This window comes from Plecotus auritus (assembly GCF_963455305.1).
Source record: "Plecotus auritus genome assembly, chromosome: 2".
Classification (NCBI taxonomy): Eukaryota; Metazoa; Chordata; class Mammalia; order Chiroptera; family Vespertilionidae; genus Plecotus; species Plecotus auritus.
In genome coordinates, this window is record NC_137771.1 from 15256159 (window position 1) to 15270170 (window position 14012).

General features: G+C 50.3%; 1 protein-coding gene across 4 annotated transcripts in view; it reads left to right on the top strand.

The window, feature by feature from the left end:
- NIPAL3 (NIPA like domain containing 3) overlaps positions 1 to 14012 on the top strand; it is a 40370-nt gene that overhangs the window by 11434 nt on the left and 14924 nt on the right. For all 4 annotated transcript variants that reach the window (XM_080656911.1, XM_080656913.1, XM_080656912.1 and 1 more), the window contains exons 3-8: positions 166 to 234; positions 769 to 940; positions 3598 to 3657; positions 5179 to 5324; positions 8942 to 9038; positions 12516 to 12651. In XM_080656911.1, the coding sequence (XP_080513037.1) occupies positions 166 to 234; positions 769 to 940; positions 3598 to 3657; positions 5179 to 5324; positions 8942 to 9038; positions 12516 to 12651 (680 nt within the window). The remainder of the gene's footprint in view (positions 1 to 165; positions 235 to 768; positions 941 to 3597; positions 3658 to 5178; positions 5325 to 8941; positions 9039 to 12515; positions 12652 to 14012) is intronic.

The window sequence follows — 14012 nt, forward strand, 5'->3', positions numbered from 1 at the left end:
ACAAATATTACTGATTGCTAGAATGGGAGTTTACTATCAGTTCTGCTCCAAGTTTTGGTTTTTATCTAGAAGTGTTGAGAACCTGTTCAAACAGTTGGGAAATGGGTCCTGGGGCCCCTTAGCTTCACCCCAACTTATATCTGTTTCTGTGAACTTTCCTTACAGGAAAACTTGATCGGCGCCCTTTTGGCAATTTTCGGGCACCTTGTGGTCAGCATTGCACTTAACCTCCAGGTAAGTTTTAGTCACCAGCACTGGCTGGGGCAGAGATACAGCTGATAAGCCAGGGTGTGGGATGTTGCCCACTGGGATGGGCCTGGGACGATACCCTGAGGGTCTTTCCAGAATCTCTTTCCTGAGTTTCTGCCTCAGTTTCTGCGCCCCAAGTTCACATTTCCAGAACAAAGGATACTGGCCTTCCTTGGCCCAAGGCAGGGTCCACTGCTCCCCACAGGGCTGCCCAGCAGAGCTGCCCACCTTCCTTCAGAAGAGAGTGCAGCTGAGCAGGCGCCCAGACATGGGGACCCTCGGGCATTGCCGTCAGAGGGAAAAGGCCAGGCTAAAGTGGGGGTGACTAAACCGTGGCTCCCCTCGAGACTGGACATGCTGTGATGTGTTAGAAACACGCATTCCCAGGCTTCACCCACACCTCCTCTGAGGATGAGGCTCATGCATTGAATTGTTAAGGCTCCCCAGGCAGTTTGTAGACTACTGTCTTTGAATAGCAATTTAGCACTTAGATCGCTACCGCTTTACTTACTGTTCTAGAAGTACTGCCACATCCGGCTGGCAGGCACCAAGGACCCCCGGGCCTATTTCAAGACCAAGACATGGTGGCTGGGCCTGTTCCTGATGCTGCTGGGCGAGCTGGGCGTGTTTGCCTCCTACGCCTTCGCTCCTCTCTCACTGATCGTGCCCCTCAGCGCCGTCTCCGTGATAGGTAAGACCAGCCTCCCCCATCCTTCCCTGGGACTCAGTTGCTTGTGTGACTACCAGGATCAATGATACCCGTTAAGCGTACCAGCTTTTGCTTGGGTAATAACAGCCAGCACTTACAAAGGGCTTCATACACACCGGGCCCTGCCCTCCTTTATGGATGTTAATTCTTCTAAGCCTCTTGGCAGCCTTTGGAGGGAGATACTGTTATTATCCCCATTTTACAGAGGAGGAAACCACGGCACAGATGGTGAGGTTACTTCCCCCAAATCATACAGCTAGTGAGGAACAGGGCTGGTATATGAACTAGACTGTCTGGCTCCAGAATCTGTTAAGATTTAGAAAGTTTATCAGAATTGCTTTTTTTTTTTTTTAAGTTGTTGACAGTATTTATAGAGTCCCCCTAGGACTGCTTTTTATTTCCACTACAGAAGGAAGATACACCTTAACCTATTCATCCTAACACCATCAAGATAATCTAAGCCATTATAGGGTACAGACATCATGCATCAATCATGGCATTCCTTCCTGGTGTGCCTCGAGGGGCCCTCAGAATTCTCAGATTCAGGCAGCCACTGCCAATTAGCAGGAGCTGGCAAAGGAGTGGAAACCTGTTTGCTTTCGCTGATCCTATGATAAGACCCTCGTTTTCTTGACCAGGGTTGGTACACTGGCCACCCACAAGATGCATGAGGTCCTCAAAGGACCTCATTCCCACACAGTATCTTTAAAAAATATAGTTTGAATGCCTTTAGTTGAGACATGTCGTGGGCCATAGTCCGAACCTTTTCCTATTGTCTTACAGCTGACCCACTTCCTACATCTGTGTGGCTGCCAGCCCCTACAGTTATTTAGATTTGTCCTCTGCCCATGGCTGATCTTGCCAAAGGGTTTTCATAACTTCACTCACGGTGAGGAGTGCGTGGCTGAGGGATCAAATGCATTAAATATTAGTCTTTGAATTTTAATAAAGATGAAATAATCAAATTCTTCAAAACGAGGGGCTGAATTATAATGATGGGCCTTCAGGTATCAGCCACTGGAAATTAAGAAGTTCTTACAGCCCTGACCGGTTTGGCTCAGTGGATAGAGCATCGGCCTGCGGACTGAGTGGTCTCGGGTTCAATTCCAGTCAAGGGCATGTACCTTGGTTGCAGGCACATCCCCAGTGGGGGTTGTGCAGGAGGCAGCTGATCGATGTTTCTAACTCTCTATCCCTCTCCCTTCCTCTCTGTAAAAAATCAATAAAATATATTTTTTTTTAAAAAAAAGAGGTTCTTACAGCTTCTCAAGTCACCCAGTGAGAAATGATTTTAAAAATAACAATAACCACCATTTATGGATAATCAGTACTTATGAGTCACTGTTCCAAGTACTTTAATGATAATTATAGTCCAGTTTTTGAGCATTTGCCATGTGACAGATGATTTACACATATTATCTCATTGATTTGCCCCCATTACTGGGAGAAGGGGGTATTTTCAGTGGTGTGCTGATAAACCAACTGAGAGGGAGAGTGAGCGAAGAGGAGGAAGAGGTAGGAGGAAGGAGGGAAGGATGGAAGGGACAGAACAGTGGGAGGGAGCAAAAGGAAGACCTGATTCGTAGTGTTTCTGATTTATACGGTGTAAACATGTCCACTGTGGCTGTTTTCAAGCTACCCGTGGTTTCCTGAATATTTAGCAACCGCAGCTGGTGCAAGCCGGATCCACACCCTCTTTCCTTCACTGCGTTCTAAAACAGTGGGAAATGAACACAGAAGTCAGATACGGATCAGAAGTGATGCTTTATTACGCATAAAAGCTCAATTCGAGCATGCAGCTTAGGTGTGCAGCCAAATGAACTTACTTCTCATCTCCCAGCCAGACCTCGGGCCAGTCTCCCAGGAAACATTTGGGTTTACAGAACAGAACACTTCCCCATAGTTACAGCCTCACATCGTCTGGGACAGAAAAGGAAGGAAAAAGAACAAAACCTCAGCGAGTAAATTCTTTTGATCGATTGGCCCCCCTCAGTTGAGAAATGCAGGCAACGGGGCAAGAGACAGAGGGCCTGTCCATGGGAGGTCCTCCCACCCCCGACGTGGAAAAACGTCGTAGACTAGGCACCTGAGACCCACCCTTTAGGGCAGTCACAGAAGTTGGGGTGCATCTGCAGTGCGGCAAGTCAGGGAGAAAAGATCCAGGTGGAAACGTCAGGAGTAGACACTGCAGTACGAGGAGCCGGAGCCCTGGCCTTCCGTGGTCCTGGGTTCGAGGCTAGCCTGCGCCTACCAGCTGCATGATCTTGAGTGGGTCTTCACCTCTCTTAGCCTCAGTGTCCTCGATTTTCAAATGGGAATAACAGCAGCACCCACCTCGAAGGGTGAACATACCAGAAATAACTTTAGTCCATTGCCTGTCGCCCAGCAAGTACTCAGCCCACAGCGCTCCTGGGCGTGTAGGAAATCCTCAGGAAGGCCCAGAGAGCAGCCTCCCTTCCCGAGAGGGAAACCAGAGGGGCTGAGCTCTTGGGAGCATGAGCGGGAGGACAGGAAGTGCGAGGCTCCAACGCAGATGAGCCAACCCCATGGGCATGGGCGAAGGGACTCCTTGTGACTGACGGATGGCACCTCAATTCTCGTTTCCCTGTGCTTTCTGTGTGTGTGTTTGTTTGTTACAGCGAGCGCCATCATAGGAATCATATTCATCAAAGAAAAGTGGAAACCGAAAGACTTCCTGAGTAAGTGCACTGATTTGAGCCCCTGTTCTTAATTTTGTGCTTGTGCTTTTCCTCGTTATAAAGCCAGCTCTCGGTTTTATAGGCCGTCTGTTCCCTGCTCCCCGGTGTGGGTCCATATCCCACTCTCCCATGGAGGTCTGTCCAGTGGAGGTCTCCCTAAGATGTGTTCCCCTAAGACAGTGGTCGGCAAACTGCGGCTCTGTTGACTAATGAGTTTGCCGACCACTGCCCTAAAATACCTATGAAGTGCCACACTCTGTTGCAGGGGCCAGGGATACAGCAGAAGGACAGACAGGGTTCCTGTGCTAATGGAGATTACAGTCGTGTGTGTGTGCATGTGTGTGTGTGTGTATGTGTGTGTGGGGGTGGGGTGGGGAGGGCATACAATAAACAAGTGAACAACTAAATAAAATAATTCTAAATCTTAGTGAGTGCTTCAGAGAAAATAGAATGCTTCTTGGTAGGCCCTGGGAACATGGGAATACGTTACCTAGACTGGTCAGGGTTAGATTCTCTGACGAGGAGAATTTTCAGCCCAAACCTAAGTGATACTAAGGAGACTGCTATGCCACGTTTGTGAGCAGAGTGTTCTGTGTAGAGGGAACGGCAGGTGCAAAGGCCCTGAGGCAGGAGAAAGCTGGGTGTGTCCCGTATCGCTGAGGCCAGTGATGGAGAGTGATGAGTAAAGTGGAAGGGAGGACATAGAGCAAGGAGGCATGGAGGACTGGATGGTGTCTGGCCTTTAAGCTGTGCTAAGGGGTTCAGGAGTGACATGATGGCACCTTAAAGGCCCATCAACAGTAGAATGGACACACTGTGTCCTCTTCACACAGTGGACCGGAGATTGAAGGAAGTACCGCTGCACATACAATACAGATGAAGCTCACAGGCACCACCTTGTGTGAGCACAGACACAAGAGAATATACCGTATGAACCCATTTATGTAAAGAACAAACCAGGCACTCTCCGTGCTGGCAGAAGTCAAAGTGTTACCCTGGGGGTGGGGCCCAGTGATTGGGAGGGGGCACAAGTGAGGATTTGGGGGTCCTGTGAATGCTCCCTTTTGGATCTGGGTGCTGGTTACATGGGTGTGCTCACATTGTAAGAATTCATTGAGCATTTTGGGGGGTTCATCCTCACAGAGGATATTTTTTCCACTGATAGGGAGAGTGGAAGGAAGTGAGGGGCGAAGGGGAGAGAGAGAAACATCGATGTGAGAGAGATACATCGATCGGTTGCCTCCCGCACGAGCCCTGACCTGGGGCCAGGGATCAAACCTGTGACCCTTCGGTACACAGGCTGATGCTCTATCCACAGAGCCACAGCAGCCAGCCGCATCAAGCACTTTTTTGTATGCATGCTACACCTCATTAAAAAAAATAACATAAGATAATCTATTTTTTAAATAAAGAAAACCCACCCATATGAACTATACCAGGTCAGCTGTGCTGCCCCAGAGGCACACCCTGGCCGCGGCCTGTGCCTGCTGTGAGCCCTTGACAGCCTCTCCTTCCCCGCAGGGCGTTACGTCTTGTCCTTTGTTGGCTGCGGTTTGGCCATTGTGGGCACCTACTTGCTGGTGACATTCGCACCCAACAGCCATGAGAAGATGACGGGCGAGAACATCACCAGGCACCTTGTGAGCTGGCCTTTTCTCTTGTACATGGTAAGAGAAGCCTGGTCCTTCCACCTGAAACATTGGGAGGGGGGATCGCGCCTTAGAAACCAGAAGCCCGAGTACCCAGCAATAGGGTATTCGTGTGAATCGTGACGTATTTCACAGCACTGAAGAGGGAACACAGTTCACGGGGAGATGCTTTCTTCTCTGAGGTCCTGGGGAATGTCTAAAACTGTGTATGGCGTGTGGTAACTTTATTTTTCAGAGGTATTTGTGGGTATGCACACCTAATCTATATATATATATATATAAAAGCCCAAGTGACTGACCTGTCGTTCAACCGTCGGACCAGTAGCTATGACATTCACTGACCACCAGGGGGCAGACACTCAACGCAGGAGCTGCCAAGCTGAGGTGACTTGGCAGCTGTGGTTCTCAGGGGACACACCCGGAACCAGAGAGGAAGGACCCCGATTCTGGGGTGCATCACCTGAGACCCACCCTCTTGCAATCTGGGACCCCTCGGGGGATATCGGAGAGCTGGTTTCAGCCTGATCCCCTGCAGGCCGGGCCTAGGAACCCTACTGGTGCACAAATCCATGCACTGGGCCTCTAGTTTATCTATAAAAGACTAGATGCAAAAACAAGTTCCATCAGTAGTTGTCTTGAGGAGATAGATTTATGACTGAGTTTCATTTTGTCTTCATCTTTTTTTTTTTTTAATATATTTTATTGATTTTTTACAGAGAGGAAGGGAGATGGATAGAGAGTTAGAAACATCAATGAGAGAGAAACATCGATCAGCTGCCTCCTGCACATTCCCTACTGGGTATGTGCCCGCAACCAAGGTACATGCCCTTGACCGGAATCGAACCTGGGACCCTTGAGTCCGCAGGCCGACGCTCTATCCACTGAGCCAAACCGGTTAGGGCTTGTCTTCATCTTTATGTAGCATCCAAAATTTCTACAGGGAGCGTTTCACACTTTTATGGTAAGAAGAAAAGTTAAAATTTTAACAATTATAACATGTTATTTACTTATTTTGCCCAGTATCACGCAGCTGGTAGAAGCTGATAGAAACACGGTAGACACTGGAAACTTTGTCCCCTGAACGCCCAGCCAGAGCTCAGTCCTCTCTCGGCCCAGTTACATCCCAAGTAAACTAATCAAGGAAAGCATTCAAGGTGTTTGCCAAAGCTGCTGGTGTGTTCCTGCCCCAGGCCTGGCACTGTGTATCATCTCAGGTTCTCTCAACAGCCCTGTAAAGTATGTGTTTTTCTCTCCATTTTCTGGATGAGAAAACCGGAGCTCAGGGAGGGTAGCTGACTTGCTCTGAGTCCCATGAGAGTGGAGCTGGACTCAAAGCCAGGCCTGCCTGGCCTCAGGTGCCACCGTCCTTCACCATGGCTGCCAACGCCAGCGTTGACTGTGCCCCCCTGACGTGGGCAGCCTGGGACCGCTCCAGAGGTCTCAGAGCATCCCTTTTCCTCAGCTTTCCCACAGGACAGAAGAAAGATTTCCCCAAGATGGGGGCTGTGTCCTCTCCCTACAGGCCAGCCCCAGCAGTTACCTGCAGGACAGAGCCAAAGACCCACCTGTTTAGGAAAAGGTTTACCCTCAACACAGGCTTGAATCCATTATGTGCTGTGTGACCTTGGCCAAGTCCCTTAACCGGAAGCTCTGTCTCCTTCTCTAAGCTGGCGGAGTCACTGGCCCTGGGCTGGTTGTTGGGAGAAGCACACGAGGAAACCACCCAGCCCTTGGCCAATGCTCAGGGACGGTTCAGTTGGTCTTCTTTCATTGTGACTGAGACAGCGCTGCCAGCTAGAGAGACGCGGCCAAATCAAATCAATAAATATTTCTGAGCGTCTGTTAGGTGCCAGACACTGCGGATTAAAAAACAATAAATGAGACACGCCCACAGAGCTCCTGGTCTATCCAGAGGCACCCACTCATGCACAGCCATCTCACGAGAGAACGCCATGTGCCGTTCCAGCTTGCATTTAGGCTTCAGGAAGAATGGCCGAAATATTGGCCCCCCTGCGTGCACGCACAATGGCTGGGAATGCTAAGTCACTCTCCATCTGCTGGATGGGCCCTTCTGCAGCCATCATAGCTAATTATGACAACTTCATAAAACATGAAAATTGTTGATGGTAACTGAAAGCAGCCCGGTACAAAATTGTGCGTTGACTATGATGACAAGTAGGTAAAATATGTATTCACTGTGACAAAAACAGGAAGAAACAGGAAAATGAAAACAGCTGTGTTTTGTGGTCTCTCGTTATGAGGAATTTTCTAAAATTTCCTTTCAAAATGCCCATTAATGTTTCTGCATCGGTTTTTATAATAAATAAACTCCGATAGGAGGTTGGGGTAGGCAAATGGAGCCAAGCCATTGTCGGACTTTTCTGCTTTAGTTTTGCTGGGTGCTGGGGCTGGCTTTGCTTCTTTGGAGAAGTATTGCCCAATGTCTGAGCCTTTGAGGAGGAGAAAGGACAAGTTGTTGATCCAAGATGGGGACCTTGTCAAGCTTTAGATTTGCCTTTGTCTAATAGTAAGAGTCTACTAAATGCCAGACATTGTGGCCTCCTGGCCTCAGGCAGTATAGCCTATCGGTATATAGCACATGGGCCCTGGAGCCAGACTGTGAGCTAGACTGTCCAGGTTCAAATCCTGGCTCTGCCGTTTGCAAGCTTGGGGTTGGGACCGTACCATAATTCTACTTCATAGAATTATGGTGTCAATTTAATTACTTGAGTATAAGTAAAATGGTTAGAGTGGTATCTGGCTTACTGATGTGTTCATTAAGTGAACCTGTGATAATACCATGTAAGATATGAGTTATTATCCCTGTTTCACAGAGGAGATAACTGAGGTTTAGAGAAGTTGAGGGACTTGCCCAAGGTCATACCACTAGTTTGGAAGCAGATCCCAGTTCAAACCTGGGCCTCCCTGACTCGTGTCCTCTTCTTTCTTTTCTTTTAAAATATGTTTTTATTGATTTCAGAGAGGAAGGGAGAGGAAGAGAGAAGCGTCAATGATGAGAAAGAATCACTGATCGGCTGCCTCCTGCACGCTCCCTACTGGGGATCGAGCCTGCAACCCGGACATGTGCCCTGACCTCCTGGTTCATAGGTCGATGTTTAAGCACTGAGTCACGCTGGCTGGGCTAGTGTCCTCTTCTTTCTACTCTACTGAGCCGCACGCATTCGAGGCTTGTCCAGGGGGCCAGGGCGTATATACTTGTCTGCTACACCCGAGAGCTCTTCTCCGTGAGCAAGCATCTCCCGCTTTGACCGACCCCCAGTTTTAGTGGGGTTACCCATGTAGCAGCAAAGTGGGCAGAGACCACATCAGCCTAATGACTCTTGCCCATCCAAGACAGGGAGGCTGTGGGGCCAGCCCCTCACCCTCCAAGCTCAGCCATGAAGCAAACGCCTCAGTGTTGTCCAGGGATTTGAGAGATTCACTCAGCATTCCCGCCTTCCGCACAGGATCCTGTCAGTAGTTCAGGGAATGCTGGGTGTTCCAATGCCCTTTCAACTCTGAGGGTCTGTGACTCATGAAGTCAGCAGCATAACCCCCCAGCCCAGCCCACCAGCGCCTCCTGGTCTTGCCTGTCCCTGCGGCCCCCACTGACCCCCTCTTGCTGCTTTCCGTAGCTGGTGGAGATCATTCTGTTCTGCTTGCTGCTGTACTTCTACAAGGAGAAGAATGTCAACAACATTGTGGTGATTCTTCTCTTGGTGGCGTTACTCGGTAAGTGGGGGTCCGGGCAATGAGTTTCGCCATCCCCGAGGAGTACCAGGAGGTCCCTGCTGGCTGGAGGCAGTTCTCCTGGGCCGTTCCTTCACATTGCTGGCTGCATTCCGTGTTCTTGTTCAGATACAGAGGCTCCTAAGTGCCCGGGATGGTGCTGGAAACTGGCTACAGTGCTGCACGGGTCAGACCAACCCTGGGTGCCTCCATCCTGAGGAAGAAATGGCAGTCAACAACGGGACAAATCATTTGGGGGTGACAACTGCATGTTATGGAAGAAATGCGTGGATGGTCTTTCTCTGTTCCTAGTGGGAGTGGGGTTCTTGGGGTACCGCTGGAATGAGCATTTCTGGAGGTCCCCTCGACCCCTGCCCAGGAGGATGAGATGTGGTAGAAAGCTTTGTTTGTGTGGAATTGCATCCCTCGGTTTCTAAAGTCCCATTTCTCTTCATCCGGTCCTGGAAGATGTGCAGCTGGGGTTCAGCAGAGCTGGATGCAAAGCCAGGGTCCAGAGTTTCCATTCTGAGCTGGGTCTAGTTCAGCATCAGGCTAGTTGCTAAATTAGTCCCATTGTGTGGGGTCCACATGGCTGTGACCTTGTGGGCGAATGCAGGAGCGTGAGACCCCTGCAGCCCGGGAGTCAAGCGCACAAGAGCGCGAGCTCCTTCGTTTAGGAGCTTAAGTATCTCAAATCTTCCCACACTTGTAGTGGCCACGCCTCCTCTGGCCAATGACCTGTTCCCGGGTGTGACTGACAGACCAGCGCCTTCGCTGTCTCACTCAGACTTTCCTGGTCATGCGTCCATTCTCGCCCTGTCCAGGCCCTTCTCCCCGTGGCCTGCGGGGAATTGGCCTGGGGAGGTTCACCTGCAGCTTCCTGGCGGCGCTGCACAGATGAAGGCCTATGGTATTTGGCCTCCCTTTGCTCCTTTCCTGTTAATTAATAACCGGGTTCATTACAGCGGTATCAGAAGAAAAGCGAGAGGACGGTTGGGAGGTTACTGCAGAGAGGTCAGGTGGGGCAGGTTTCGACCACTGAGTCCTGAAGGGTCCACGTAAAACCACTCAGAGCTTAGGAAGTACTTCTGGGTTCAAAGGCGAGAACTGATTTTGCTCTTTTTTTCCTTTCCTTTAGAGCGGTGGTTCTCAACCTTTCTAATGCCGCGACCCTTTAAAACAGTTCCTCATGTGGTGGTGACCCCAACCATAAAATTATTTTCATTGCTACTTCATAACTGTAATTATTTTTGTTGCTACTTCATAACTGTAATTTTGCTACTGTTATGAATCATAATGTAAATATCTGTGTTTTCCGATGGTCTTAGGAGACCCTGCTAGTGGTTCTCAACCTGTGGGTCGTGACTGACAGACCAGCACCCACAGGTTGAGAACCGCTGCTGTAGAGCCTAAGACCATCGGAAAACACAGATATTTACATTACGATTCATAACAGTAGCAAAATTACAGTTATGAAGTAGCAACGAAAATAATTTTATGGTTGGGGGTCACCACAACATGAGGAAGTGTATTAAAGGGTCGCGGCATTAGAAAGTTTGAGAACCACTGCCTTAGAGGGATGGGTGCTATGGGGGAAGTGGTTCCTACATCAGCTTGGGGCAAGGCGCTAACCCTGCATAAAGTTTGGTTACTAACTAGAGCTTTGATAAATACCTGTGCTTCCTGGGGAAGGATAATGGGGTGGGGAAGCCTTCTGCTCCTCCCCCACTCTCCCTGTTGAAGCCACACTGTGCTCTGACAATGGGCATAAGAGAACACCCAGATGGGGTGACGGGGGGTGGGGGGTGGGGGTGGGGGACTCAGTGAGACAAACGCACATGCCCATACGCGTTGTTTTGCTTCTGTCTTTCCCATGGCGGGCCCCCACGCCAGGGACACACAGAGGTGCCACCGTAAGACAGGGTTGATTATTTTGATTTCCTAAAAACAGTTTTATTGAGACATGATTCACATACCATAAAGTTCACCTGTTTAAAGTAGACGATTCAGTGGCTTTTCGTGTATTTACAGGGTTATGCACCTGTGGTAATCACATTTCAAACTTGCTTCAAACCTTTCCAGAAGAAGCCCTGAGCCATTAGCATCACTCCCATTCCCTCCTCCTCCCAGCCCCGGCTGACCTCTGACCTGCCTTCTGTCTATGGACTTGGCTTTCTGGGTGCACCATATAAATGAAATCATACACTGTGCAGCTTTTTGTGACTGGCTTCTTTCTCCGAGCGTGATGTGTTAGGGGTCCATCCCTTGAGGACTTTGTTTTAAACGTGGATCGGAAGGTCGTGGCCCCAAGACATTTTCTCTTGCTGAGTAGGAAGGCCGGAAGGTCCTGAGGCACGTCGGCCACTCTCCTCTGTCCCCTTCTCCCTAACAAGGGCAGCCTGGTGAAGGCTGTCTTAACTGGCTCGGATGTTTGAAAACCAGTCTGTGGAGCCGAGGGGCCCAGAAGCCACGTGTGCGATGGGCAGGAGAAGGCAGAATGAGCAGAAGCTGAGGAAGCTAGGAAAGCAGAGCATTTCGGCCAGAATAAGGGGCTCCATTTGTACCCTAGTTGGGGAGGTTTCTTTTACCTCCTGCTTTCGCCCGGGGCTCTGACAGGTTCAGCTTAGGAGTCATTTCTGCACCAGCAATGGGCTCCGTGATGAGGTGAGCAAGGGGTCCCCCAGGGCTGGGAGAAGAACATGTTAGAATTTATCTTTATCTCCACCTTTTAAGTGGTATTTCCTGCACATGTTTCATAATGTACACATGTTTGAGTGTTCCATAATGTACATACATATACGGCATAGTGTTGCATGGCTGTCCTTGTAGAATACACAAACACATGTATATTGGAAAAGCATGTGCTTACACATTGGGGGTAGGGTTCTGAAACATTGGGGGACCTCTGCCCAAAGACATGTTTTTAAAAAGAACTCTTTACACATTACATGTTTTTCCTGTGGTTGCCATAAGGATGATACTCAAAAGAAGTTCATTTAGTCCAGCCGCCGTGGTACAGTGCTTGAGCATCAACCTATGAACCCAGAGGTCACGGTTCGATTCCTGGTCAGGACACATGCCCAGGTTGTGGGCTCGATCCCCAGTAGGGGGCATCCAGGAGGCAGCCGATCAATGATTCTCTATATTGAAAAAAAGAAGTTCACTTATCCATTCAGAGATGGTTCGGACCTTCCACTGAACTCATTGCTTTTAGGGGTGTAGAAGCGACGCTTGGAAATACCTGTCAGGGCTTTACTTTCCTCGCTTCTTTGAGGTAGCAGCACAGACAGCAGGCGGCTCCTGGGAGAAGTCCCAGCAATCCGGGACAAACAGCATCTTCCCACCATGTGAATCCCTGGGTTGGCCGTGCCCGGGTTCCCTCCACCCTTTTCACAAGCCCTTTGGGGTTACAAACTGACTGTCAGGGTCTGACCCCCTCCGTGTTCCTGAGGCCCCAACATGCCTGTGCACCCCCTGCAGGCTCCATGACGGTGGTGACGGTGAAGGCCGTGGCCGGGATGCTTGTCTTGTCCATCCAGGGGAACCTGCAGCTCGACTACCCCATCTTCTACGTGATGCTCGTGTGCATGGTGGCCACTGCCATCTATCAAGCCGCGTGAGTTGCAAGTTCTTTTCCTCTGGGCCTCGCCACGCGGCTCTTCCACTTTCTGGGCCTCATTACATTGTTTTTGAAGCCTCAGGGAAGGCAGGGCATTCGGATGCAGCCTCCGCCAGGGCTTGGCACCCACCGTGGGGGGAGCGGGGTCTGCTAATTTGCTGAGCTGACCTGTGGATGGGCTCTGTTGCTTAAAAGACAAAGCCTGGAGTGGATGTGTTTGACCCTCTGCCTCAAAATGTGAGAAATGCATGATCAGAGGCAGCCTCACTTCCCTTCTGCTCCCAGGCAGGTGTCCATGTCAGGTGCCGTGCCCATGAGGCACCCATTGGTCCGCTAGGTGAACCACACGAGGTTGTCATTTCCTGTCCTCAAGAAATTGCCCCCAAATCTTCCCAAGTGGAAGAGCGAGGTGGTCGCTCCTCTCTCTAAGCACAAGAATTAAGTCAAAAGCATCCGGGCTGAGGGCAGCCTCGCCTTGTTTACATCTGAGCCTGGTGCCCAGCAGTGGGCCTGGAAGGAAGCTGACCATGCCGTGTGGGCAGGCGGGTGAGCTGCGCGGGTTTCCGTGTGACGCGTGAGGCTGCTTCACCCTGGCAGGCCAGGCCCCGACTCCAGCGGCCTGGCTCCCTGTCCACTGGCGTGGCCTTGAGGGATTGTGGGAGTGACTAATGTCCAGGGTAAGCCGGCTCTACTCTCAATGATTCCACATGAATTCATTTCATCCCACAACACCCCATTCCGGCAGATGATACCCTCAAGGCCGAGGTTAAAAGGCCAGGAAGGGGTGGAGCTGAGGTTTGAACCCAGGCACCCTGCTCCCAGCCGACAGCCCTTACCCCTCTGCTCTACTGCCTCCCCTCAGCTTCTCTAAGATGCAGATTCTTTGTCTGCAAATGAGAGTAACAGTCCCTACCTGAGAGAATCACATGAGGCTCTCACCACCGCCCCCAGGATAACGTCCCTTGAATGTCAGCTTTTGTGGTCAGAATTCCTATTACTGTGTCCATTGTTTCTGTTCTCAGTCTGACAGCAGCCAGTTTAGTCATCACCGCTAAGGCCCTGCCAAGTGCCAGGCTCTGTGCCCAGTGCTCCAGGGGTCACAAGGATGGATCGGATGCCCCGCCCACTTCTGGGGAGCTTCTCACTCACCCAGTCAGCCACATGCACTAAGGGCCTACTGTGTGCGAGGTCTGTGCAGGGCCTTCCACACACACACAGACAAGGAGCAACAGCCATTGTCTTCAAATTCCCTCGGGGGGCAGCCCGGCAAACATGATGACTGTCGAGTGGGAAGTATGTTGTGGTGTAAGCAGATATAATAACTAAAATAGTCCTCAGAGGAAGGACAAAGAATATAT